This window comes from Mesoplodon mirus (assembly GCF_964341445.2).
Source record: "Mesoplodon mirus genome assembly, chromosome: 14".
NCBI lineage: Eukaryota > Metazoa > Chordata > Mammalia > Artiodactyla > Ziphiidae > Mesoplodon > Mesoplodon mirus.
The window spans coordinates 14,421,091-14,448,674 of NC_138990.1; the positions used below are offsets into that span (position 1 = coordinate 14,421,091).

Here is a 27,584-nt window from a genome sequence, read left to right on the forward strand (position 1 = left end):
ATCTGTTGCAGCCTTTAGGAAAATACTGCAACAGGTACAAAGAATACAAAGCAAAACAAGGCAATTACTAACTCTAGGAAAAAGAAAATGTTGTAGGAGAAAGGAAACGTAATAAGAAAATACAGTTGACCCTTAAACAGCGTGAGGGTGATGGGCACTGACCCCCCCGCTAGTTAAAAATCCACGTATAACATATAGTTGGCCTTCGCTATCTGCGATTCCACATCCTTGGATTCAACCAACCTCGAATTGCATGGTACTGTAGTACTTATTTCTTGAAAAAAATCCACATATAATTGGACCCGTGCAGTTCAAACCCGTTCTGGTCGTACAGGGTCAACTGTACTACCTAGCTCAGCTGTGAAGAACATAGACATAACTGCCTATAGATTCGACCAAAATTGTGCTTACAACTATGCTCAGAAAAAGCAGGGATGGTGCCTAATTAAATCTTCAATTAGCATAACGATGTTAACAGAGAAAAGAACAAGTATATACACTATCCGTTTAGAAATATAACCAGATGGAAGTTAAAGTGTCACTGGAAGATGAGAAGGCCTAGAAAAGGGAAGTGGTTTTAAGATATACACCTTTTAGTACTCTTCGGAAGTACAATGTTTTAAGATAACAATCTTAAAGTAGGAACTACCATCCTCATTTTATAGAAGAGGAAACTGAGGGTCCAAGCGGTGTCATTAGTTCATGGTTGCACAGGCAGAAAGTGGAGGAGCCGAGAACCGTGCGGTCATTCCACCAGTCAGCACTCTTCCCACCCCTTCTACAAACACTGTGTTTCCAGAACACATCACAGTATCCGAGACAGCTCAGGACCCAGTCCTGCCATTACTGGCTGTGTGACCTTAAGCAAGTCACTTAGCCTCTCAGAGACTCACTTCAGCATCTGTAAAATGGGAATAACAACTCCCCACAAAAACTGGGGTGAGGATTAACCAAGATAACATACTATAAACCTGACACAGTCATTACTCAATAAATCATGGCTATTATTTTTTAAAGCCTTGAATTATAACAGCTGTAATCATTAAAAATTTTAAAAGTACTCTTTAGAACTTATCCATTTCTATTACAAAGAATGTACTTCATTCCTTTACATTTTAAAAAAACTACATAAACTACTCTTAACACTAGCTCTTATAAGAAAAGGGAGTTAGATAAATAAATCTCACCATTGCTGGGAACAGTCTTCAATGCCAAAATGGAAGCTGTTGGAAAGCTGTTTAGGTAAAGCTGCCTGGACCATAAATGACCTATAAATTAAAAAAAAAAAATTAAGATCCATTTCTGCATGAAAAGGAATTTTTTAACACCTAAAGAATAGTATTATCTATAGAACAAAAGAACCAAGACAAGTAAATGAGTAATTTCTGGGCTCCATGACCACTTGCCCAAGTAAATGAAATCACATCACATTGGCTCCTTCACTCTCACATCTGACCTGTTACCAAGCCCTATAGATTCTCCTCAAAAATCAATCCCCCTCTCAGCTGCACACCCTCCTACAGTCTCACTGCCCCTCTGTGTTCAAGCTCCATCCCTCAGCCACATGGTAAGGACAGTCTCCTGTTGACAGTCTCCTAACAGGTCTCCAGTCTGCCTCCAGTCTCCCTCTAATCCACCATCTGCTGTCAAGCAGGCCCTTCTCTCTCTCTCTTTTTTTTTTTTTGCTTATTTCAAACTCCTAATTTACCCCCCTCCCCTTTTCCCTTTGGTAACAGGCAGGCCTTTCTAAAACTACAAGTCTAGTCACCGCACAGCCCTGATATATCATTCTTTGGCTCCCTACTATCTGCAGAACAAATTCAAAACTCTCAGCATCACCTACAGGGCTGCGACTTGGCCCCAACCTTCCACATCAGCCTCATCTCCACCACTCTCCTCTCCATCCCCCTCTGGCCACACCAGGCTCGCAGTCAGTCTGGAACACACTCAGCTCTCGAATCCTTTAGCGTGTCTCTGACAGGTTCTCCTGGTTTGCCTGAAACACCACCCCCCGGTGAAGGCTCCCCAGTCCCCACAGCACTCTGCTCCCCTCTTTCATCAGGAGCCCCTGCAGCGCCAGGCTGTAACCGTACAGTGTACCACTTCACACAGTACAGTAAGTTCAGAACAGGCTCTGACAGCATTCACTGGACACTAATTTTTGAAAAGGGCGCCAAGAAAAACCAGTGGAGAAAGAATAATCTTTCCAACAAACGATGCGGGGACAACTGAGCATCCACATGCAAAAAGAATGAAGTTGGAGCCCTACTTATACCATACATAAAACTTAACTCAAAATGGATCAAAGACCTAAAGGTAGGAGCAAACACTATAAAACCTTTAGAGTAAAACATAAGGGTAAATAATTATGACCTTGGATTTTGCAATGGTTTCTTAGATATGACACTAGAAGCACAAGCAACAAAAACCAAAAATAGGTAAATCAGAGATTATCCAGATTTAAAACTTTTGTGTTTCAAAGGACACTATCAAGAAAATGAAAAGACAACACACAGAGGGGGAGACAATTTTACAAATCATTTATCTGAAAAGGGACTTGTATCTAGAAAATATAAAGAACTCTTACAATTCACTAATAAAAAGACAGCCCAGTTTAAAAATAGATATAGATTAGAATAGACATTTCTCCAAAGAACATATAGAAATGGACAAGAAGCACAAAAAAAGACTTTCATTAGCCATCAGGGAAATGCAAATCAAAACCACAAATTGATACCACTTCACACCCACTAGGATGACTACAGTCAAAAAGACAGAAAATGACAAGTGTTGACAAGGATGTGGAGAAATAAAAATCCTCATGCTGGTCGGAATGTAAAAAGGTGTAGCTACTTTAGACAACAGTCTAGTAGTTCCTCAAAAAGTGAAACATGGAGTCGCTATTTGATCTAGCAATTCCACTCTAAGGTGTATACACATGAGAAATGAAAATATATGGACATACAAAAACATTGCACACAAATATTTACAGCCACATTAGGCATAATAGCCAAAAGGTACAAACAACCCAAATGCTCAATAGATAAACAAAATGTGGCATATACACACAACAGAATATTATTCAGCCATAAAAAGGAATTAAGTACTGATTTATGCTACAACATGGACAAATCTGGAAAACATTATGCTAAGTGAAAGAAGCCAGTCACAAAAGATCACAGATTACTTGATTCCATTTATATGAAATATCCAGAACATGCAAACTATAGAGAAAAAAAGTAGATTAGTGGTTGCCCAGGGATGGGGGCAATGGGGGTCTGGGGGGATGCTAGCTAAAAGAGTACAGGGTTTCTTTTTGGGGTGATGAAAATGTTCTAAAATTGACTGTTGTGATGGTTGCACAGCTCTGTGAATACACTAAAAACCACTGAACTGTATACTTTTAAGATGAATCCTGTGGTATGTAAATTACATCCCAATAAAGCCACTACCAAAAAAAAGTTTATACACTAGAAAAAGAAAAAAGAAAAAAAAAAAGGAAAGAAAGAAAGAGGCTCTGGAGCCAGGTGGTGTGGGTGCAAAACCCTGACATCCTCCCAGTCTAATCTTGAACAAGTTTCTCAACCTCTGTGTGCCTTAATTCCCTCATCTGTAAAATAGGAATAAAGGCATCTATCTCACAAAGGCATTGTGAAGATGAAGCAAGGAAAAAAGCATAAAGAGTTTAAGACAGTCCCTGCTACACATAAGAGCTCATGAAAGAAAGCTACACGTGCTAAGTGCTATTTGATCGGGGCTTTGGAAAAGGAGGAGGTAGTGACAACATAAACAAAGTAAAAAATGCTCAGGTCAGATTTTCTTACAAACGATTGCAGGTCAAATTTCCCAACAAAATGAGTTCATAAAAAGAACTTTTCGATTTTTACAGATCTTTGGATTTCGGAATTACGAGTGCTGGATTGTGGGTTTACAATAAAATAGAGAGAATAGAGGTCAAATTAATTACGAAGTGGTTCCTAGAGATAAACATCAGGCTGGAGAATAGCAGATTGCCTTTCCTCGGGCTGCAAACAACCAACTAGGGGTGGGGGAGGACAATAAAAGCAAAAACTACTGACATTCCAAACATCCTTCTTTTTAATAAAGGGCACTGATCAGCCCGGAATCTAAAATAACTGACACTAATCCTATCCGACTCAAGCTGGAGGACAGCCTATTTCCCTTTCGAGCTTCGCTGGCCGCCATCCACCTCGAACCCCACCTCGAACCCCAAATGAACCTGTGAATCACGCCCGCGGGGAAGGCGATGCTTGCCTGCCACTACCCTGTCCCTTTTAACCGAGCATGCACGAGCGGCCTGGTGAACTGGAAGAGACTCTGGACAGCGTCCAGTCCACCCTCACTTTACAGACCCGGGCCCTGGGACCCAGAGAGGATGCGGACGCGCGCAAGGTCACACAGCAGGTCCCAGCGGGACAAGAGCCGGGCGTGAGAGGTCGGGGCCGCGGCTTCTCGCTTCTTTCCACCCGGGTGTCTGCAGGCCCCGGCGAACCCCTACTCCCGCCCCGCTCAGAGCCCCTGCTCCCAGCGTCCTGGCTCTCACCCGCCGACGCGCCACACAGCACAGGAAGAATTCCCGCAGCGCGCACCGTCGCAGCCATGGTGGAGACCCACGAGGGCCTCCGTTCGGGCAGCCTTCCCACCGCCTGCCGCGGCTGCTCCTCGTCCAACGGCCGCGGACCTCGGCCCGAGACTGAATTTCCGAGGCCAGGGGGCCGCGCCGCAGCGCAGGCCTGAGTGAAGGGTTGTCTGGACGGGAAACAAAGTAGGATGAGTCCGGCGCAGCCTCGGACAGCCCCCGCGGGGGACCTCGCGTTAGGACCCAGGGGCGGGGCTTGGGCTGGCTGCAGGTGTGGGCAGGGCTGGCTCATGGTGTTCTCTCCAGGGACCCGGCGGCACCGTCGGGATCTACAGGGCGGCGGGACCGCGAGCCGGTGACATCCTCCTCCCTCGGAACGGAGCTCATGCTGCGGACTCTTCCCAACCAGAAGTGCGAGGTACAGACGAGCACGGAGAGGGTCTCAGTGAAGCTCCGAGGGGGGAATAAATAGGAAAATAAAAAAGCTATTCATACCCAACTCCAGCAAAGCTCTGGATAGTTGTTTTGGGAGAAGCATTGCGGGCAATGAAGACAAATCCATATCCAGTGTCTGTTCCAGTCAGAACAATGTGCTGCTCCTTCCATGATAGAACGGGCCCGATGTAATCAATCTGCAACCAGATAGCTGGCTAATCCTCGGGAAGTAGTGTCATATTGGGGGCTCAGTGTTGGTCTCTGCTGTTGGAATATTGGGCACTAAGCAGTGGCTGGAGCCCGATTGGCCCTGGTGAGTGGAAGTCCATGTTGCTGAGCCCAAACGTAACCTCCATCCCTAGTGCTTTGTTCTCGAGTCCATTTCTGTGGAAGGAGGCTGACTGACATTCACAGGTTGGTGATTCTGTCCACCTCATTAAAATCCTCCTCTGTGGAGGTCACCCTTTGGTAAGCATTCATATGGAACATAATTATCTCAACATTCTGTGCCAAATTAGAGAAGTCTGTCGACACACCTCTCCCCAGACTCCTTGTCAGACCTCCTTGAATTTTCTAATCATACTCCTTTCAAGCACCTGACCATCCAGCCAAGCCATAGCCACAGCGCGTGAAAAAGTATAGCTCTGTGCTTCTGATCAGGCAAAATGAACAGTGAGGTGCACTGCTCAAAGTTCTGCCCACTGAGAGGATTTCCCTTCATCGCTGTCCCGCAGAGCCTTCCCAAAGTGAGATGTTGTGCATCTGTGTCCTTTTAGGTGATGCTTGCATACCATGCAGAACCCAAGAGTTTTCCTCTTCAGGCAACTGGTGAGAGGGAGGTTACCGTGAAGCTGTAGGTAGGGTTTGGAGAGAGAAGATAATGTCGCAAGAGTAGAGGCCATGGTCATGAGGAAATCGTACAATTTCTTGTGCCTTCAGGATCTGCTTGAGCCCAGCTTCATATATACCACTTCCATTTGATGATGGCGTGCTGCTGTGTGCCCAGCTTTATGGCTTGGTGGGTCAGATGGCACCCAGTTCATGATGGACAGCTCAGGTCACAAGGGAACTTGCTGGCCCATGGCCAAGCAGTCAAGTTCTGGTTGGCTTGTTTTTTCAAACTTTTCATTTTGAAATTAATATTACAGACTTATAAGGAGCTGCAAAAATAGGACAGATAGGTCCCATGCACCCCTCACCCACTTTTTCCCAGTTGTGACGTCTTATACAGTCATCTCTCAGTATCCACAGAAGATTGGCTCCAGGACCTTCCACGGATACCAAAATCCACGGGTGATCAGGTCCCATAGTTGGCCCTCTGAATTCGTAGTGTTGCATCCATGGATTTAACCAATCGCATATCATGTAGTACAGCAGTATTTATGGAAAAAAAGTTTGCATATAAGCGGACTCATGCAGTCCAAACCCATGCTGTTCAAGGGTCAACTGTATAACTATAATACAGTATCAAAACCATTGTACACATTGATACAATGCACAGAGTTCATTTGGATTTTATCAGTTTACATGCATTCTTGGGGGTGGTGTGTAGTTCTATACAATTTTTATCACGTGTAGATTTCTATAACCACCACAATCACGATACAGAACCATCATCACAAAGATCCCTTGTGCTTTCTCTTTAGAGTCACATTCTCCCTCTTCTGTCTTCCCCAACCATCCCTAACCCTTGGCAACCACTAATATGTTCTCCATATCTAAAATGCTGTCATTTTGAGAATGTTATATAAATGGAATTAGAGAGAGTGGCTTTTTTCACTCAGCATAATACCGTTGATGTCCATCCAAGTTGTTGAATGCATCAATAGTTTCTTCCTTTTGTTCCACCATTCATCATTGTAGGATATGTAGTTTTTCTCCAATTTTTGGCTGTTCCAAACAAAGCTGCTGTGAATATTCATGTGCATTTTTTGACATTTAAAAAATTTCAAATTGTGCTAAAATACATGTAACATAAAATTTACCATCTTAACAATTTTTAAGTGTGCAGTTCAGAGCATTGAGTCCATTCACATTGTTGTGCAACCATCACTACCATCCATCTCCAGAACTCTTTTCATCTTGCAAAACAGAAACTCCCCATTCCTTTCTCTCTCCAGTCCCTGGCAACCACCATTCTATTTTCTGTCTCTATGAATTTGATTAACTATCTCCTATAAGTAGAATCATACAGTGTTTGTCCTTTTGTGATTGGCTTATTTCACTTAACATAATGTCCTCAAGGTTCATCCTTGTGTAGCATGTGTCAGAATTTCCTTCCTTTTTAAAGGCTGAATAATATTCCATTGTATGTATATACTGTATTTTGTTTATCTATCCATCTGCCAATGGACAGTTGGGTTGCTTCTACCTTTTTGCTATTGTGAATAAGACTGCTGTGAACATGGGGTGCAAATAGATTTTCAGGTCCCTGCTTTCAATACTTAGAGGTATATAACCATCATGTACATGTTTTTGTATGGGCATAAGCTTTCATTTCTCTGGAATGAATGCCAAGCAGTGAGATTGCATGGTAAAGGTATGTTTTGTTTTTTAAGAATGGCCAAACTCTTTTTCATAGTGGCCATACCATTTTATATTTCCACCAGCAATGTGTGAGAGATCTAGTTCCTCTGGTCCTCACTAGCTTTTAGAATTGTCACTTAAAAAACACTTTTTTAAGCTGTTCTAATAGCTGTGTAGTGATAATCATCATGGTTTTAATTTACATTTCCCTAATAGGTAATGATGTTTGAATGTTTTTTCACGTGCTTGTTTGCCATCTGTATGTCCTCTTTGGTGAAATGTTTGCTCACTCTCTAGTTGGATTGTTTGGTTTCTTTTACTATTGAGTTTTGAGAGTTCTTTGTATATTCCAGATGGGAGTACATTTTGAAATAAGTTGTCTGCAAATATTTTCTCCCAGCCTGTAGCCTGTCTTTTCATCCTGTTAATAGGGTCTTTCACCAAGCAAAAGGTTTCAGTTTTGATGAAGTCCAGTTTATCAGTTTTTTTCTTTTATGGATCATGTATGGAAATATTTTTGATTTTTGTATATTGATCTGATTATATCCAGAAACTTTGCTGAATTCATTTATTCCAATAGGTTCTTAGTGTATTTCTTAGGATTTTCTACATATCAGATCATGTCATCTGTGAAAAGAGAGAGTTTACACTGTCAGCCTGCTAATTAACATCTTCCTATGTTATATTCTGTTACTCTCTCCCTCTCACATTTCTGTTCACGACTGCAGCATCCTGAACCCTGCCATACTCCTGCCCCTAACAGAAGGAGAACCTCGTGATTGTCTTACCTTAGTTAGGAAACTTTCTGTGCCTTGCTCGGATTTACTAGACTCCAATTAAGCATTCTGAACTAATCTTTTTTGTTGATGAAGCATATCTCAAATGTGAAACCAAAGGTTATCAAGAAGGATATGGTGTCACTAATTTAAGTTCTCTTTAGAATGTAGTCCTCTACCTGAGTTACAATCAGCCCAGATGGCAGAACTTATTGCACTTACTATATACAGTTAGTCGACTGGCCAAAGACCAGAGGGTAAGCATATACACAGATAGGAGATACGCTTGAGATCAGAACATGACGTTGAGACACTTTGAAACAAAGAAGGTTTCCTAACCTCTCCTAAAATCCCCATCAACAATGGACAACAAGAACTTATGGATTCACTCCTGTTTCCTAGAGAGGTGGCTATTATAAGGGCTGAGGCTTATACAAAAGAGATAATATGGAAGTGAAAGGAAATGCCCTAGCAGGATCATTAGGCCAGACAAGCAGCTTAACCAAGGTGAGGTTCCTAACTAAACCCTCAAAGGATAAATCTCTGGAGGAATTCAGAGAGGCCACTATAGAATATTAATGTTTAGCCCCTGATTCTGAAAAAGAAGAATGTTTAAAAATGTAACCTTCACTCAGGTCATCACTGGTGCTCCCAAGATGGCCACTTGGTGTGCCAGATGATTTCAGATGATAGCTAAATTTTTCCATGAAACTACACATCATGATACAAATTGGTTACAATCTTAAATTAACATTGGTAAATAAACTTTAAAAAGAAAACTTTTTAACAGGTTATTTTTAGGTCACGTGTCACCTATAATCATAATCTTGACAACACTAAAGGTGGGACATGGCCTGGAACCAAAGCCTCCAAGATCCTTGGACACCTTCAGATGGATTTTATCCAGCTCCTACCCTTCATGAAATGGGAATGTGTTTTAGTTTTTAATATGTCTATTTTTATGATGGACTGAAGCATTTAGTTGCTATGAAAAGCTATAGTCCTTACTAAAAGCTGCTTGATTTTGTGTATCCAACCTATCACATCCCATTTTTTATATCAGGTGGTCAAAGCACACACTTTACAGGAATCAATGACATCCTTAACTTAAAATTAGCAAAAATTTCAGAAACCGTTTAGCTCCCTGGCCAAGGGTACTCCCAGAAGCCCTTATGGCCATATGGTTCACTCCCTTGGGGATACACCAGTTATCTAAGAACTGAACCCATTTATTTAGAGATTCCACTTCCAATACTAGACTCTACCCTGCTGCATGCAGACATGGCAAAATATTACAAGGGATTCATGTACTCTACCCAGTCCTATCATCAGCAGGTTAAGGACATCTTCCCACAGCATCTTCCTAAATAGCCTCTTTGTGATCTTCAACCATGAGATTTTTGTCTGAGACATCAGAGGAAAATTGTTCTTGAACCTTCTTGGGTACTGTTAACAAATACAGCAGTGAAACTCCAGGGGGTCAATTCTTCAATACATACTTTACAACTAAAGAAGAATTTCCGAAATGACACAACTGGAAGCCTATTCCAGTAGAGGACTTCAAACTGAGGATTCTCCCAGATGCTCTACAAGCAGCTGGTCTTCAGAAGTATACAGCTGACCAAAGACCTTTGGAATAAACAGATGACTTCAGATGACAGATAGCTTCTGCCCAAGATGTCAGACCAAGACCTGTGTCAAAGCCCTGTTTTGTCTAACGCAATACTGTATCAACTATACTTCAAAAAAAGTCTTGTTTTGTTTTTCATCTGCTTGCTTATAGTTATTCTTCTCATTTCTGTTGATTCCTGGTTGTCATCCACCCGTAATGACCCGTTTTCTCTTTTCTTCCCTCTTCATTATAACTGTTAGGTCACAGCGTACTCATTCTTTTTTTTTAAGTCTTTCATTGAATTTGTTACAATATTGCTTCTGTTTTATGTTTTGGTTTTTTGGCATGTGGGATCTTAGCTTCCCAACCAGGGATTGAACCCGCACCCCCTGCACTGGAAGGCAAAGTCTTAACCACTGGACCACCAGGGAAGTCCCCAGAGCGTACTCATTCTAATGCCATTCTTAGATTATCCTAAATAGTAGCCACTACTCTAAGTCTCACCAACTGCTGGATATGCCATCCATTGGCAGACCATCATGATAAATATATATGAACGGTTCTGGTCTCACCAAATGAGACTAGAGAGAATTAAAGCCAGTGGTTTTTCCATTAGCACCTACAGGGACAAATGACCTTAAACAAATCAACCTGTGACTTTGCCAGTGTCCCACTCTCCCAGAAAAAGAGCCAATTTTTATCAGAATCCAGGTAATTCTGAATTTGAATTCAACAACCTTCATTAGGATAGTAGGCCAGTTACTTATCAGCAGGAAGACAGTAAAGGGATCCAAATATATAGCAGAGCTAATGTGAGGCTTTGGTTCCAATCTCATGTCATGAACGACTTTTTTCCTGGATCTCTATGTGCCCTTACTGGATTCTACTTCCTTTGTAACCAGGTCAACAGGTCTCGTTTTCCTCAGACTAAAACTTCATGCGCTTTAGGAATAGCATCCCAAAACTGTATATAGAAATCCTAACTTTATAAATCACCAGTGCTGGAAATTCCAACCCAGGCAAGAGCTCCAAAATGTGGCCACCCTTAATTATTCATGCACTCTGCCTTGGGGAATTGCTGACCCATTGTTTATGTGAGCAATCAGAGCAGTATTTCCAATGGTGGGAGACAAAAAAGACTATAAGAGACCTATGACTCACTAACTCTGCCAGAAGTTATGACACCACCTCTTCCCTAGATTGAAGATCTGTAGTTTTGTCTCAGCTCACTGGCTCAAGTAGTTATGGGCGATTGCTTTGCACTAAACTTCTTACTGACTAATCATGGGGGCATCTATGCCATTGCTATACTTGGCTCAATGAAACAGGCATGGTAGAACAGGCAGTACATCACCTTAAAGAAAACACTACTTGGCTCAATGCTTCTGCACAGCTTCTCTCTCATCAGATCTGATTGCCATGATGATACAACAACAAAAAGATCAAAAAGATCTCATGATAAGTTTACTATGGAGACAACCAAACAATCCTCCGTAAAGGTCTGGCTCTCCAGCATCTCTGAATTGGTCAGCCTCTCTCAAGCCAGAAAGTGACCAAAAGGGAGAACTGAGGGACTAAATATACCAATGGACAATGGATACACCTTATTTGACAATAGAACTCTGTCCCACACCTTTGCAGCAACCAGCCTGGATGCCAGACCACAGCCTCTGCAGCAATCAGCTCAGAACAGCCAGATGACTGCTACTTCCCCCCTATTCTTTGCCCTCACTTCCAACTTAGAACCAAACATAGAAAACCAAATATGCTGCCCAAACCAATCACATAAGATATCCTGCTCCGAGTTAGCCCCCCTCCAGTTTTCCCATGCCGACAACTTCCAGTCAGGGCATACCTGAAGCTTTCATTTTTTTTCTTCTCATCGTAAAGCTTTCTTAATCCCTTCACGCCTTTGGGTCTCTGCCAGGTGCAGGTGATAGTGGCTGAGCCTTTGCTATGGCAAGCTCTGAATAAACAGCCTGTTTCTTCTCATTTGGGTAGTCTTCATTTATTTCCACAAGTGCAAAGCCCTTCATCTTACAGAGGAGAAGACTGAGACCCAGAGAGGATCATGGATATGATCTCATTCCCAAATGGCTTTGAAGTATTGGGGTCTTCAGGCACAGATTCCTGGTCATTTGTCAATATCCATCCTCCTCTTCTTCCTTAGTAATAGAATCCCCCAATTTTCATTGGCCCCATTGCTGCCCAGGACAAACACTTCCATTTCCAGCCTCCCTTGCCATCAGCCATAGTCCTATGTTCAAGTTCTTGCCAGTGGTCTGCAAGCAGAAGTGGTATATTGCAATTATTTGATGAGGAATGTTTAAAGTACAGTCTTTATGTTTATGACTTATTTGAAAAATAATTGAAGAAGCATTTTTACATTGATTTGAGTGTGTGTTAGGAGGTAACCTCTAAATCCTTGGAACTTCCTGAGTGATAGGATATCTTTGTTATTCATAGTGACCCCCCAGGGACCATATCTGATAGTTTATGCTAATGAAGTGACTCGTGGTTGGCCCCTAGTTCACTCAAATGAGATGACTCAAGATGGGGACTGGCCATGCCTGACAGATCAACCAAGTGATTAGAGGGTTGGGGCTTTGAGCCACATGGTATCAGCCCAACCTCGGGGTGGAGGGCACTGGAGATGGAATTCAACTGTGTGGTCAATTGATCACGCCAACGTAATGAAACCCCAATAAAATTCTGGGCAACAAAGCTCAGGTGAGTTTCCTGGCCTGGAAGCACTCTATGTATTGTTGTTACACATCAATATGCCAGAAGGGTAATGTGTTCCTGGGGAAGCCTCACATTTGTGCTGTTCCCAAACCTTACCCTCTGTGTCTCTTCCTTAGGCTGGTTTTGATTTGTATCCTTTTGCTATAATAAAATTATCATAATAAATACAGCACTTTTTTGAGTTCTGAGAGTAGTTATATAGAATTACCAAGTCTGAAAGAGTAGTGGGAACTCCCAAATTTGTAGCCAGATAGTCAGAAGGGTGACCTAGGGACCCACCCCCAATTCATGGCTGGTGTGTGAAGTGAGAGCAGTCTTGTGGGTGACTGTTTCCTTAACCTGTGAAGTTTGGCCCACCTCTGGGTAGCTGGAATGAGAAGTGCTACAAAATAAAATAGCAGTGAGTTTTCATATACGCATACAACAACCCCAAAAGATGGAACAATGCTAATCTATATTTGGAACTGAAAAATAATTACAGGAGCAATGTAGTATTTTTCTAAGAAAATCTTTGATTGGTAGTGTTCTAGAAGGAAAGATTTTCATCTAGTAGAAACTGTGCAGTCAGGGCACTGAGAAAACTTGGGCAATACAAGTTGTTTTTCAAATTAATACGTGGTTAGTGAGGACCTACTGGGTGCTCATTTCTGAGAGGAAGTATGAGAAATGACCTGAAGCAGCTGATAATCTGCTTCAGGAGACAAGAGAGTGGCAAGATGATAAACAACCCGTGACTTAAATAGATCAAGATAGTGCTAAGAACTACCCCCATCTATATATTGTTCATTTTTAAATACTTACGGATACAACAAATGCTTTTACAATTGCAAATGAATAAGACCTGACTTCTCATCAGTGTTCAAGAGAATTATTCCCCAAGGAGTGGACCTTTGAACAGGGTTCTGACTGATTATTAGGCTTTAGACAGTGGCGGGGGCATTCCAGGCTGGTGGAACGGCTTGAGCAGAACGGCCCAGGCTGGGAAGTGCAGAGGCATGTCTTAAGTATGGCAGGCAAGCTAGTTTTTCTGAAATAGAGGTTCTTGTCAGGAGCAGCAGGAGATTAGGGCAGACTGAAGAGGGCAGTAAATGCTCAACTGAGAGGCGAGCATTTATCCTGTAGGCAGTACAAAGGCTTTCAGGGGTGCGAATGGGTGCACACTGGTGAGAATGGTTAACGTGGCCGAGATACAAGAGGAAGGGACAAATGTTAGGCAAAGACCAGCTACAAAGTTGTTGCAGGTATCCAGGTACATAAAGTGACCTGGGCAGGGGCTAGAGAAGGGCACTGGAGGGAAAAGATGTGTGACAGAGCAAACTAAGCTGCTACTAATGTAAAATATGTGCTATTTCTGCTGTGAACTTTGAATCTCTGGGAAGAATTTCCCATGACTTTCAGGCTCCTAGGCTGGCATCATGATCTTAGCTGTCCAGATGCCTCCTGTGCCTTCTACCTGCCTACTCCCCTCTGCCAACCTCTTGTACCCCTAGATCCTGCTTGTCTGCATGGCCCCACTTTGAGCTGGTTCCCTGAATTCTGGGCTCAGCTGCCTCATCTGGACTTTAAATGTTTGAACGACTGTCCTTAGTGCAAGCTAATTCCTTTAGTCAAGACTCCTCTGGCCTATGACAGCTCTTGGTCTTCACTCCTCCACATAGGTTGCAGAGACAACATGCCATGAACTTGAGACCCAGTAAGCCTAGGAATAACCATTACAGAAAATAGAAAGTGATAGCAAAGACACACAGATGGCTTGAAGTAACAGACGAGATAGGAAAATTGGTTTAGCAAGTTGGTATGTCTGTATATTTGATTTTTGAAAAACAGTTGAGGTATAATTTACATACCATAAAATTTACATTTTATTTGCACATTTCAGTGAGTTTTAGTAATTTACCAAGTTGTTCAGCCATCACCATAATCCAGTTTTAGGAGAGCCCCACCACCCCAGTGAGATTCCTTGAAATATCGGCAGTCACTCCCAGTTGCCACTCCCAGCCCCAGGCAACCACTGATCTACTTTGTCTCTGAAGATTTGCCTTTTCTGGCCATTTCATATAAAGGGAACCATACACTATGTGGTCCCTGGCATCTGGCTACTCTCACTTAGGATAATGTTTTTGAGGTTTTGATTTTAATAATACCCATATTTTAATTGATGTTTAAAATTTATTTATTTCAAAAATCCCAAATCGAGTAGCGTCAAGATCTATTAAAATTGCTTTTTGCTCACAAAAACTTTAATAAGAGTACTCTACTGCCTCATAAAAGTCACATTACAGAGAAACAAGTGCATGGAGCTTTTGTGCAGGGAAGGCCTTCAGTCTCTCAATCCCCAAACTATAGCCGTGAACCAGGAGGAAAGAAGTCCAGCAGTTAGGTGTATAGACCAGGGCGTGGCACTCTCCGAACCTCAGATTCCTTAGCTGTAAAATATGGCTGGGCTAGGTCACTGGTGCCTCCACCTTCCTCAGCCTTCACTCTTCACCCACACAGCACCCCCTCTCCCATCAGTAACAGGATGGGGAGACAACACAAGTGGTTATAAAAACAACCCCCAGCAGGTAGGAAATCACCAGACTAGGTGGTCTCTTAGCTTCCTTTCAGCTCTAGCTTTATGAATCAACTTTCCTCACATTCATTAAGCTCCCAGGGTTTCCCTTTTGGGTGAAGCCTTAATGTATGCTGAGGGTTTTGGATTTGGAAAGGCTTTAGTTAGAGGACACACATTATTACTAGTGGAGTTCATATAAAGGGAACTATACAATATGTGTAGTTCTGGCTTCTGGCTAGTGGGCTTTCCCAGTTTCACAAAATCCAGAGAGTCACTCTAGTACAAATTCTCTGATGTGCAAAAAGGGCAGAACATCCACCAAAGCCTTTCCCACATGCATTACATCCCCAGGGTTTCTAACCAGTGGGGTGAGCTTGCTGATGTTTATAAGGGTAGGAGGTTTGGCTGAAGGCTCTCCCACGTTCACCATGTCCACAGGGTTTTTCTCAAGAACGAATTCTCTGATGCTTAATAAGGGATGTGCTGTGATTGAAGGCCTTCCCACATTTACTGCTTTCTCAGCGATTCTCTTTAGTATGTATTCCTGATGCTTAGTAAGGCAAGAAGAGAAGTATTACTGACAGCTTTTACCGTACTTGAGGAGTTTCTCTCCAGTATGGTTACCTGGGGTTTTTATGGAATAATATGTGACTGAAGGCTGTGCTATACTCATTACACAGATAAGGCTTCTCCTCAGTATAAATTGTCTGATGTTGAATAATGTGTGTCCACTAACTAAAGCCTTTCCAAATCCATTACGTTCACATAGTTTCTTACTAGTTTGAATTCTCTGGTGTTTGATAAGGGAGGAGTTGTGACGAAAGCCCACTCCCCCTCTTGATATTAACAGAGCTTCAGTTTAGTATGTCCTGTCTGATGTTTAACGAGACAGGTCCTCCGACCAGAAGCCTTCCCACATACATTACACTCATATTATATATATATATATATATATATAATTATCTGAGGTTTAGTGGTGTGTGTACTCCAGATGAAAGCATTCCCACATTGTCTGAATTCATAGGGTTTTTTTCCCAGCATGACTTTTCTGATGTTTAATAAGGGATGCAGTGTGAGCAAAGGCTCTTCCACATTCATTACATTTGTAGGGTTTCTCTCCAGTGTGAAATCTATAATGCTGAGTGAGAGAGGAACTCTGGCTGAAGGCTCTCCCACATCTATTACATTTGTAGGGTTTCTCTCCTGTATGAAATCTGTAATGTACAATGAGAGAGGAACTCTGGCTGAAGGTTCTCCCACATTCTCCGCATTCATAGGGCTTTTCTCCAGTGTGAGTTCTCTGATGTTTAATAAGGGATGAAGTATGACCAAAGGCCCTTCCACATTCATTACATTTGTAGGGTTTCTCTCCAGTATGAAATCTATAATGTAGAACAAGAGATGAACTCTGGCTAAAGGCTCTCCCACATTCGCTGCATTCATAGGGCTTTTCTCCAGTATGAGTTCTCTGATGTTTAATAAGGGATGAAATATGACCAAAGGCTCTTCCACATTCACTGTACTCATAGGGCTTTTCTCCAGTGTGACATCTCTGATGGCGCCTAAGTTCTGACTGGAAATGGAACAACTTCCCACATTCATTGCATTTACAAGATTTCTTCCCTGGATGGGTTCTCTGAGAGTTATTTCTCCCTGAAGTCTCTCTGAAATCTGTATCACATTTATAGTATCCTTCTCCCATGAGAACACTGTGTTGGTTAACAGGGACTGATCTTAAACCTAAACTTGTCCCAAATTCACTCCACTCATGATCTCTCCTAAGGGTGGTAGTAGATTTGTGAGTGAATGACATTTCTTTCAGATGTCTCTCCTGCTTTTTTGGATGCATCTCTAACTGGTCATCACAACCACAAGTTGCTTTCAGTTTGGAGGACCAGAGTTCATCTCTAATGTGTTTTTCCACTGATGCTATCCGGAATAATTCTTCTTTGGAAATTCCCTGACTTAGCATTGATTCCTTGGCTTGATGCCTTCTCTCCCAGTCTGGGGAAAAAAAAGAAAGACAGTCTATTATTACCTGTTCCATGTGCCAAGAGGAAGTAAAGTCCTATAATAGACGTAAGATAATTAACCTTTAAAATAATATCTCGGGACTTCCCTGGTGGCACAGTGGTTAAGAATCCACCTGCCAATGCAGGGGACACAGGTTCGATCCCTGGTCCGGGAAGATCCCACATGCCATGGAGCAACTAAGCCCATGCGCCACAAGTACTGAGCCTGCGCTCTAGAGCCCGCGAGCCACAACTACTGAGCCCACGTGCTACAACTACTGAAGCCCACACACCTAGAGCCCATGCTCCGCAACAAGAGAGGCCTGCACACCGCAACAAAGAGTAGCCCCCACTCGCCACAACTAGAGAAAGCCCGCACACAGCAACAAAGACCCAATGCAGCCGAAAATAAAATTTTAAAAAAATTTTTAATAAATAAAATAATATCTAAAAGAGGTGTACAGTTTCTTCCAAGAATGGTGTATGTCTGAAGAAAGTTTTGGAGGTGTCAAGAATAAGATAAGCAGGTGACTGGAGATTAGGAAAACCTGAGAGAACAGTGTTTGGACTGCAGGACACAAGATAAGTCCAAAGATTGTAAAGATGAGAGGAGGGTTAGGAAGATGCCCTCCGCAAAATCTTCCCTCAACACCTCAGTCCACGCCACACATTATTATGTATTATATAATATACATATACCATGTATTATATTACTGTATGTAATTGTGGTGGGCAGAATAATTACCCACCAAAGATTTCCATGCTCTAATCCCAGGAACATATAAATATGTTACTTTACATGGCAAAAGGGACTTTGCAGATGTGATTAAGGGCACAGACCTTGAGATAGGAAGATTATCCTGAATCATTCAGGTGGGCCCAATCTAATCACAAGAGTTCTCAAAATCAGAGAACATTTCCTGGCTGAGTCAGAGAGATGTGGTGTGAGAAGGACTCAGTCCACCATTTCTGGCTTTGAAGGTGGAGGAAGGGCCCCAGGGGCCAAGGAATGTAGCAGTCTCTAGAAGCTAGGAACGCCCCTCAGCTTACAGCCAGTAAGACAATGAGGAGCTCAGTTTTACAACTACAAGGAATTGGTACTGCCAACAACCCAAAGGGACAGGAAACAGATTCTTCCCTAGACACTCCAGAAAGGAACTTGGCCCTGCTGATACCTTGGTTGTAACACTGTGAGACCCATGCTTGATTCTGACCTATGAACTGTGAGATAATAAACATGTTGCTTAAAGCCGCTAAGTTTGTGACAGTTTGTTTCAGCAACAACAGAAAGCTAATACAATAATAGTGACCCTTCTGAAGAGTAAAATGACTGGCAATGCCTAACCAGGGCTCCCAGAGGCCAGATTCTGAGCCAGTAGGTCTTGTGTGGCTCCTGGGGATATGCATGTTTATCAGGCTCCCCGAGAGAGTCTGAAACACAGCCATGTTTGCAGAACATTGTAAACAGACAGATATTGATGATGAGACTAGATCCAGATGTCAGACCCTTGCCCTCATTCTGGAAGGAAACAAGATCAAGAGAGTACTAAATAGAGGAGATCAGCATCCTCCCTCTCTCTCCTCTCTTTTAGGTTCCCATGACGTGGCCCAGCCTGTGCTGTCAGGATTTGAGCCCTGCTTTCAGGAGCGTTAGCTCTGGCCTGAGGCTGATTCTGCCTCAGAGACGGACACTGACACAGACTGTCACCTCCAGTATGCTTAGGCTACACATGGGAGTCAGGAGAGCTTTGTGTCCAGAATTCTACCCTAAGGGGTGGAGCCTACAGGGTACTCTCAGATCACCTAGGAATAAACAGTTTCAAAGAGATTCCATCAACAGCTAGTAAGGAGTCATCTTTGTTCCTGGAATTACCTGTGTTGCAGCTTAGCTTAACCAAGCCGTAAAGTGTCCTCACCTTGATCTTCCTGACTTTATCCATCAGGATGTCCTTGCCAGTAACCCTTTAATTTCTGGGCTACTTAACTGTTCAGTCTGGTCCCTTGCTAACTCTCTTAGCCCTGCTGATATAGGATTGCTGGGCACTTACATCTGTTGATCCTTAGATTCCATCTAATACTGACCGTGTGACATCTAGCGATGATGCACAGCCCCAAGAACCCTGAAGGGTGGGCAGACCTAGGTAACAAGGGAAATATAAACACTAGAGAAGAAAAGGAACATCTCTTCGTTTCCCACCAGAAAACATTACAAAAGCCTACAGGTATTCAAAATACTGGTGTTGAGGGTTCCTGGCGAGTGACCTCACCTTTTCAAAGAAAAGCCCCCTGACCAAGGGCTCAGGGGAAACTCCCACTCTCAGTTGGGCCTTATTATCTGCTTTGGTCCAACTCACTCACCTGCGGGGGCACCTGTCGAGATTTCTCTCTCCAACAGACAGGGCTCTTCCCCGTCCTCCAAGCGGCAGATCACATACGGTTTGGGCATTGGAAACCCTGGTGGGAAAGGAGAAGGATCAGGACTGTGTATGCCAGAGGTCAAGGCTTGTAGACAGCCTCCAAAGAATAAGCACTGTGAAGTATCAGGAGCAGTCATGAAACTTCTTACTCTGAGTTCAGATGGAGTGGGACTTTTCCTAGGAGCAAGGAGTAGAAATACTGTATCTCTGGGCCCCAAAGAGAATGTAAATGTCTAATTCCAGAATCCCAGGGCAAAAATCAGCCAACAGGCCCAGACACCCCTAGCTTTTAAACAGCAAGATGGCATGATGGGCAGGCTTTGGGCTTTGGAGGAGCTGAGCTCACCCAGGGAGGCCAGGTTCTTGAAATTCTCCAGCATCACTTCCCGGTACACGTCCTTCTGAGTAGGGTCCAGCTGCCCCCACTCCCACCGGGTGAATTCCACAGCCACATCCTCAAATGTCATCAGGTCCTGAAACACAGAAGACACTCTTGCACCCTCGGGGAGCACACTCACGGCCCTGGGGAGGAGAGTGGACTGGTGTCTGAGTAGAACCTCAGGATGTACAGGAAGGGATTCCGAGACTTCCTAGCTATCGCAATGCCCCCGTTCTGGGTTTTATCATCTCAAAAATATTTTAAGCTGCTCCAGGGATTGTGTCATCCTTACTACTTGGCATCCCACCCAGTGCCCACATATGTCAACATCAAGCTGCTCAGAAATGTAATCGGGGTCTCAGGAGAATCAGGCCTACAGAGACACTCTGCTTATATGGGAGAGAGAAATACAATCCATTTCCTCAGTTTTCAAAAGGTTTCACTCTCAATTTAGTGACATTTAAATAGAATCAATTAGAAGTAATAAACTCATGCTCTGCATTCTGAAATGCAATGGTATCAGTAGTTTTCTAATTAAGTATTTTTGAAACTTGTGACCTAGGATTTCAATGACAACTGTTGCTAAGGCCAAATAAAATCATTTGGGGCTTAGAATAACTTATCCCCAAAACAGCCTGCCAGCACACAGTTCACTGAAAGTATATCAAGTGGCCTTATAGTGAATCAGTTAAGACTTCTGTGAGTTTGATTAACATAAATCCTCTCCCCCAAAGCCTAATCATTTTTCAGTTCCTGAATGTGCAAAGTTGAGAGTGAGACCCTGGATCTCAGGTCCCCACAAGGTACAACCATTCTGTGGGTCCCAACCAGAACTATCCTGTCACTATAACAGCAACACTCTCATTGGACTTACACTGTACAATAATCCATCAACTATGAACTGTAAAGCAGATAAGTGAAGGTAGTACTGTTACTTTCCCCCCAAAACGTTTAAAAGTCAAATCCCATTTGGACGCTAAGGTTTCCATAGAATAAGCCAAAGTAACAATTTTATATTAAGTTAAAGGCAGTCCAGAATAATCAAATGTGGAAAACTCACTACTTTAGTAACCTCTTGTGATAGATTATACTATTTGTTCAAAATATTCATTGGCCCTCCCTACAAAATAGATCTTCCTACCCCACTGACTCAGGTGTGGCCAAATAATGTGCTTTCACAGACGGAATGTGAAGGAAGTGACATGAGCTTCTTAATGAGCAAAAGCCTTCAGAGTCAGTGGAGGTTCTGCAATTGCTTCTTTTTCCTCTGCTTTGAGAACAGCACATGATCCCAGAGTGAAGATGTGGGGCAAAACCACAGCTTGTGTGTAATGTGGACAAGAAATAAACCATTGCTGGTGTAAGTCTCTCAGGGTTTGCTGTTGTTATCACAGCATAACTAGCCTGAACTGACTCATTAAAAAAGCTGGTACTCCAAGTAGGGTTCTGCCATGACAAAAAGCCTAAAATACGTGACACTGTCTTCAGGGCCAGGCAGTGAAGAAACTTATTGGCAAGATGGCAACCCATGTAGTTTGGTGGTGAACTGTGGGGTAAAGCTGTTGCTGCAGTAACTTGAAAGACGAGCAATGCAAGCATGAGCTTGTGATGCTATGAAAAGAGGAGGGAAACATAGGGCTTCCCTGGTGGCGCAGTGGTTGAGAGGCCACCTGCCAGTGCAGGGGACGCGGGTCCGTGCCCCGGTCCGGGAAGATCCCACATGCCGCGGAGCGGCTGGGCCCATGAGCCATGGCCGCTGAGCCTGCGCGTCCGGAGCCTGTGCTCCGCAACGGGAGAGGCCACAGCAGTGAGAGGCCCGTGTACCACAAAAAAAAAGAAAAGAAAAGAAAAAAAAAAAGAGGAGGGAAACATAATATCAGTAGTATGAGTTGGTTGTCATTGGCACTGTCATTTGACAGTATTACAGGAAGAAAAAATATGAGCTCAAGAGTTTGCTGATTTGCAAAATAAAAATGGAAGCCCAAAGAAAGTGTCCAGAAATTCCAGGACTTGCAGGGTTGGAGATTTAACCAATTCTCATTTCCAGCTGGTCAAAGACAAAATAAATATGGCTTTTGCATGACAAAGGATGATTAAAATTCAGCCTAATGGCAAGGACCAAATCATGGGTGTGGTTGTCAAACCTTTTGTTTAAACCTCTTATTAATTTCAGCTGGCTCCCAGTAAATCCTTTCAGTGGGACCAATCTGTTCAGAGTGACTAAAAGTATGGTTTTCCCAAGGAAACCCCAAAAGCTCCACAATTAAGTCTAAAGAGAGGGGCATATTTCAACAAGAACTGTGGGAACAGCTATTGACACAGGGAGCTAATGGAAGGAGGTACACAAAAAGCTGGTCGAGTTTTTGAGAGTCACACTGAATGTTCATGACTTGAAACAATCCATGGGCCATCAACCTACTCAGGCAGAATGAAAAAGCTGCTTAGCCCTCAAAGAGTTTATTCTCCAACATCATCTTCATATGTGACCGAGGGGGATACTGCAAAAGGAAGGAACTTCTGGAGGGCAGAGCTAAGAGCCAAGGAGAACACTGGACTGGGGAGCTGTACCCAGGGAGCAGAACCACCGCATCTAACCGAAAGACTTCCCCACTCCCAAGGCCAAGGTCTTCACCAAGTCTGCCCAGTGGAATTTTTTTTTTAAGAGATATTTATTGGAGTATAACTGCTTCACAATTCTGTGTTAGTTTCTGTTGCACAACAAAGTGAATCAGCCATATGCATGCTCTGCCCAGTGGAATTTCATAACTGTTACAGACCAGGGACTACTGGGCTCCTCCCATTTTCCCCTTTCTGAACAGGGGTGTTTATTGTGATTATCCAGCCCCATTGTTCCACTGTATGTGGGATATATGGATTCAGGCAGCCTGTCTTTTTTCATAGATCTCCATATCCAGAGGAGAAATATCCAGACCTGATGTCCAAAATATCACACCATCCAGGACTTGAATCCTGATGCTCTGACTGGATGGGGCTTTTGGGTTATCTCCCCTGGGGAGAAATCTTGTGTGCAGGAGGGAGGGAAGTGAACATCTGTGAGCAAGAGAACAGACAGTGTAATTGTTTGTTCAGAATGTTTACTGCCCCTCCCTCTGGGCCCCTTACTATGGGAGGCTTATACTTCCCACCTCACGGACACTAGGCATGGCCACATGACCTGCTCTGGCCAATGGGTTGTGAGCAGAAGCAGCACGTGCCAGTTCTCAGCAGAAGGCTGGAGAGCCGTCTCCTGAGCCTCACACTGCACCTTCCCCCAGCCACAAGAACGGCACACCCCAGAGGAGGGCTGATCCTTCAGCCTGAATCCCAGAGTGAAGAGGGTATGGAGCAGAGTGACAGCCAGCCCACTACTGACAGGTAACGTACAGAGGAAACACACTTCATTACTGTGGGCCAGTGAGAGCTGGGGGCTGTTGCTCCCACAATACAACTAGACGAAGCTCTGAATGGTGTACCTCAAGGCCAAAGAGGTTTAAGCTCTTTATTACTCTACTAATTACTTGAGAGAATTCCTTATTGGTGAGGGTTTCCCCCATTGACTAGAATACTAATTATAAATGTCTATTATCAAGCCAGAATCCCACTAAACCACCATCTTGGATGCTAGGAAATGGATAGGAAACGATGCAGGCTGGCGTTCACAGCCCTCCACTTGGTTCTCCCTCCACATCCAGCCTCCTACAGCCAAACCTGAATCCACCTCTACAGTCAGTCACCATTAACCCCTTCATCCCCATCGCAACTGAAGCTGACAAGGACTAGGCAACTCCATTTGCCAGAAGACTCCAACAACTGCATGAGGTGGATGTATTACTGAGTGGTTGAGTCTGGAGCCAGACAACCCAGATCTGAAACTGGCTCCCCCCATCATTAGCTAGATAACCAGGACCATGTTACTTTATCTCTCTGTGCCTTGGTTTCCTCAGGTTACCTCTCTGTGCCTCAGTTGCCATTCTGCAAAATGGGATTGTTTTAAAGATGAAATCAATTAGTATAAATAAATTGTGTAGACTAGTTCCTGATGCCTATTTGGTTTTCAGCAAATAATAGCTTTTATTATTTTCATCATTATCATCAACATGATTATCATCCTCATTTTACTGTTGGCAAAACCAGGGCACTGAGAGTTTAGGTGATTCATCCAAGGTCACACAGCCAGAAGCAGTGAAGTTAAGCGCGTTGCCACACTAATCCGGGAAGATAACATTTGCACAGGGGTCCCGCCTCAAATGACCTCCTCACCTGTCCGAACCCTCAGAAACTCCTTGTCCCCACTTCTCCAGGCACCTTCCCCAACCTCTCCAGCACAGGCTGGTTCTCCTTTTCCCAAACTCTGATGGAAAGGCCTGTCTGTGCCATTCCATCTGCCATCAAACCACGCACATCCTTACTGTGATTGGGGCTGCATCCCGGTCCTCTCCCCTCTGTGGCTGTGACATCTCCTTCAGGGCCAGGGTGCTCTCACATTTCTTGGTACTCACCACAGTGCCCGTTACAGAAATAAACCAAAGGATCTGAGTGAGTGCACCCTGAGCAGAGAGAAGAGGGCCCTGGGCAAGGCGCAAGGAGGCCAGCAAAAGCCTTGATGGGCTTGGCCTCCTGCAGAGCAGGAATTGGGGTCAGTTCCCTCTGGTAAACGAGGAGGCTCCAGAGAAAAGGAGGCAAAACTATCCATAGTTCAGGCAATTGAGGAAAAATTAAGAGAACCCCAACTCACCTGGGGCCTGGTTTTCAGGCATAAGCTGGCTGTTCCCTTTTCTCCTGGGCATCTCTCTGGAGGAAGAGCAGGGTCCTGAGAAGGGAGAACTAGGAAGGTAAAAGGAGCCATAAGGAAGGCTAACCCTCATGAGATTTACAGCTCCCAGACTCCCCAAGTCAGTGTGTCACTTCCATGGTTCTGGGGACAAGGCTGGGCCAAAGGGAGCTGACGGACGGGCTAGAGGCTGCCCTTGTACACAGCTGCGTGAGGTCCCCACCTGTCCATAGGCCACAGCAAGCTGTAGGTAGCTGAAGTGTGACCACAGTCTGGCCACTGTATCGGAGAGTTATTTCCTGGGCCTCCAATATGCAGGTCATTTACTAGGCCTTTTGAAAATATAAACGTGAATAAGAACTTCAAGGAATTTTAATGTAACCTGAGGGTATAAGACAGGTTAACAATACAAAATAAAGCCTAGGACGAGGCCACATAGGGATATAGGACTTTGGGGAAGAAGTTACACCTCTCCCCTTATCCCTGGGAAGCAACGCAGAGGCCAGCTCTTCCTGAGAAGCTGTCCTCTATGTTCTAAGCACCGTTAGGTCTCTAGAGTGTATTTTGAGAGCCCCTCTATTATAGGCCTTTGTATCATACTCTTTTTAAAGTCTTCAAACAAACAAAAAACTAACCCCAAACATGCCAGAGAAGTGGCTAAGGCCACCACCAACAAAAGCAGGTAGGTAGGCAGGCAGCATGGCATAGCACAGGTCAGCACTTTTCAAACTTTAATGTGCATATGGATTCCTGAGAATCTTGCTAAACAGACTGGTTCAGGGCATGTGGGGTAGGGCGTGAGAGTCTGCATTTCTAGAGAGCTTGCAGGGGAAGCCTGTGCTGCTGGTCTATAGACCACAAGGCATACAGGAAAAAGGAGGGGGTGAGAGTCCCAGAGATTTAGCCCAGTTCTGTCATTGGCCAGTTTTATGACCCTGAGCATGTGCACTGAAGAACTAAAATGCCCACCCGGGACTTCCCTGGTGGCACAGTGGTTAAGAACCCACTTGGCAATGCAGGGGACATGGGTTCGAGCCCTGGTCTGGGAAGATCCCACATGCCGCGGAGCAACTAAGCCCATGCACCGCAACTACTGAGCCTGCTCTCTAGAGCCCACGTGCCACAACTACTGAAGCCCGTGTGACTAGAGCCCGTGCTCCACAACAAGAGAAGCCACCGCAATGAGAAGCCCGTGCACCACAACAAAGAGTAGCCCCTGCTCGCTGCAACTAGAGAAAGCCCGCGTGCAGCAACGAAGACCCAACGCAGCAAAAATAAAATAAAATGCCCACTTGGTGAAGGACAGGAGATTCTAAACTAAGAAAGGAATGGCTTAAAATCTCCTGGATCACCTGGACTGCGCTCTCCCCAACACTGGGGCGGACGGTGGTCACAGGAGGTGCCCACCGTGTACACTGCTGACCTGGTACCCAGCTGCTCCGGAAAAACATTACTACTTAATGAAGTAATAAAGGAAGTGGGTGGCAAGGCTCCAAATGGCCCCACTGTCCTCTGATCCCTGGCCAAGGGCCACTCCCTCACAGGTTTATTGCCGTCTCCCTGCCACAGCAGGAAGAGATCCCCTCCTGCTCTCCCCTCTGTCCTTTAGGATAAGTCTCCCATGGCCATGCCCTCCATGGTCTCTGGATGCTGGGACTTCACGCTGCTTAGCCTGGAAGGCACCGCCACAGGGAAGGCGGTTGCTGGCTCTGCCTCTCCAGTGGGATTCCCAGGCCCTTTCCTAGGGCCCTCCTCCTCGACCCAGCACTAACCCCGCAGGAGGGGCCTGGCCCGCAGCACCCTCGAGAGCCAAACCTGATGCTGTGGAGTCCATAGCTGGTGCTAAGGAGCGATGTCCTTTCACTAGGTCCAAATCTCTGTCCTTCGGCCGGCCGGGTCCCTGCGGTCCTCCCGGGGTTCAGGGAGCGGGGAGCAAGCTGGGTGACACCAGGCATTCCCACTCCGGCAGCGACGCCCAGGCAACCCGCAGCGCCCAGAGCAGGGCTGTCAAACCCGGGTCCACTTCCCAGCGGCGCGCAGCATGGCTGCGGGGGCGATGCTCTTCTCCCGCTCCCACTCCCAGACCCCTCATGCGCCCGGCCTCCGCCCACGGGCTCCGCTCCGCCGCTCTCCTCCTAGGGACCAGGCTCTGGAACCCAGCTCTCAGGCAGAGCACCAGGAAAAACGGCCACAGCCACACCTGCGACCTCGGTGCCCGCTCCTCCACTGCCCGGAGGCAGCAGGGATTCTGGGGAGAGCCTCACAGGGAAACGACCGGCCCCGCAACTCTGCGCCCAGCTCCAGGCTTCCTCAGCCCCTCGCAGGCGGGCACACGAAGGGACACTCCCCACTGTGTCACAGGCTCGGGGCGCGGTGCCCAGGTCAGGCCTGCGCGCCAGGAGTCGCTAAACCCACAAAGATCCAAGGGACACCCGGGTTCCAGCCCCAGCCCCACCTCCCGAGACCCATCCTGAGCCTGCGCAGACCGTCCGCCACGCGGGGGGGCGGGGCTGCAGGGCGGGACCCAGCAGCGCCTGCGCCCTGGCAACTGGGGACTCTTGGGTGCTGTGCTCCCGCAGCTGCGGGTGGGGAAAGAGGGCATCAGCTACGTGGATGGAGGTTTCACCCTGCTCCCAGCCACGGGCAGGGAACCGGAAGCAATCCCCATATTGGGAGTGCCTTTAGTACCTGGGCCGGAGAGCCTGGCTTGGGGTTGCTCAACAGAAGTCACTAGAGATTTGTTAAAAAGCCTGGGCC

At 45.0% G+C, this 27,584-nt stretch overlaps 2 protein-coding genes across 6 annotated transcripts in view; both read right to left on the reverse strand.

The window, feature by feature from the left end:
- Positions 1 to 4,778, reverse strand: part of MRPS5 (mitochondrial ribosomal protein S5) — a 31,117-nt gene extending 26,339 nt beyond the window's left edge. Inside the window, exons 1-2 of the mRNA XM_082642871.1 lie at positions 4,565 to 4,778; positions 1,188 to 1,268 (exon numbers count right to left, since the gene is read on the reverse strand). Coding sequence (XP_082498997.1) covers positions 1,188 to 1,268; positions 4,565 to 4,622 — 139 coding nt within the window. The 5' untranslated portion in view covers positions 4,623 to 4,778. The remainder of the gene's footprint in view (positions 1 to 1,187; positions 1,269 to 4,564) is intronic.
- A 6,586-nt stretch (positions 4,779 to 11,364) lies between these two features.
- Positions 11,365 to 27,301, reverse strand: ZNF514 (zinc finger protein 514). 5 transcript variants are annotated; one of them, XM_082642019.1, is made up of 6 exons: positions 26,643 to 27,301; positions 24,792 to 24,880; positions 20,024 to 20,150; positions 19,619 to 19,714; positions 19,343 to 19,397; positions 15,879 to 17,252 (listed from the first exon to the last, which is right to left on the reverse strand). In XM_082642019.1, the coding sequence occupies exons 1-6, from the start codon at positions 26,659 to 26,661 to the stop codon at positions 17,156 to 17,158; spliced, it is 483 nt and encodes a 160-aa protein (XP_082498145.1). In that variant the 5' UTR covers positions 26,662 to 27,301; the 3' UTR covers positions 15,879 to 17,155. The 5 variants fall into 5 exon arrangements, with proteins under 5 accessions (XP_082498146.1, XP_082498145.1, XP_082498147.1 ...); XM_082642021.1 differs by having other exon boundaries at positions 19,309 to 19,397; XM_082642020.1 differs by lacking the exons at positions 15,879 to 17,252; positions 19,343 to 19,397 and adding an exon at positions 11,365 to 12,231.
- Positions 27,302 to 27,584: the final 283 nt, after the last annotated feature.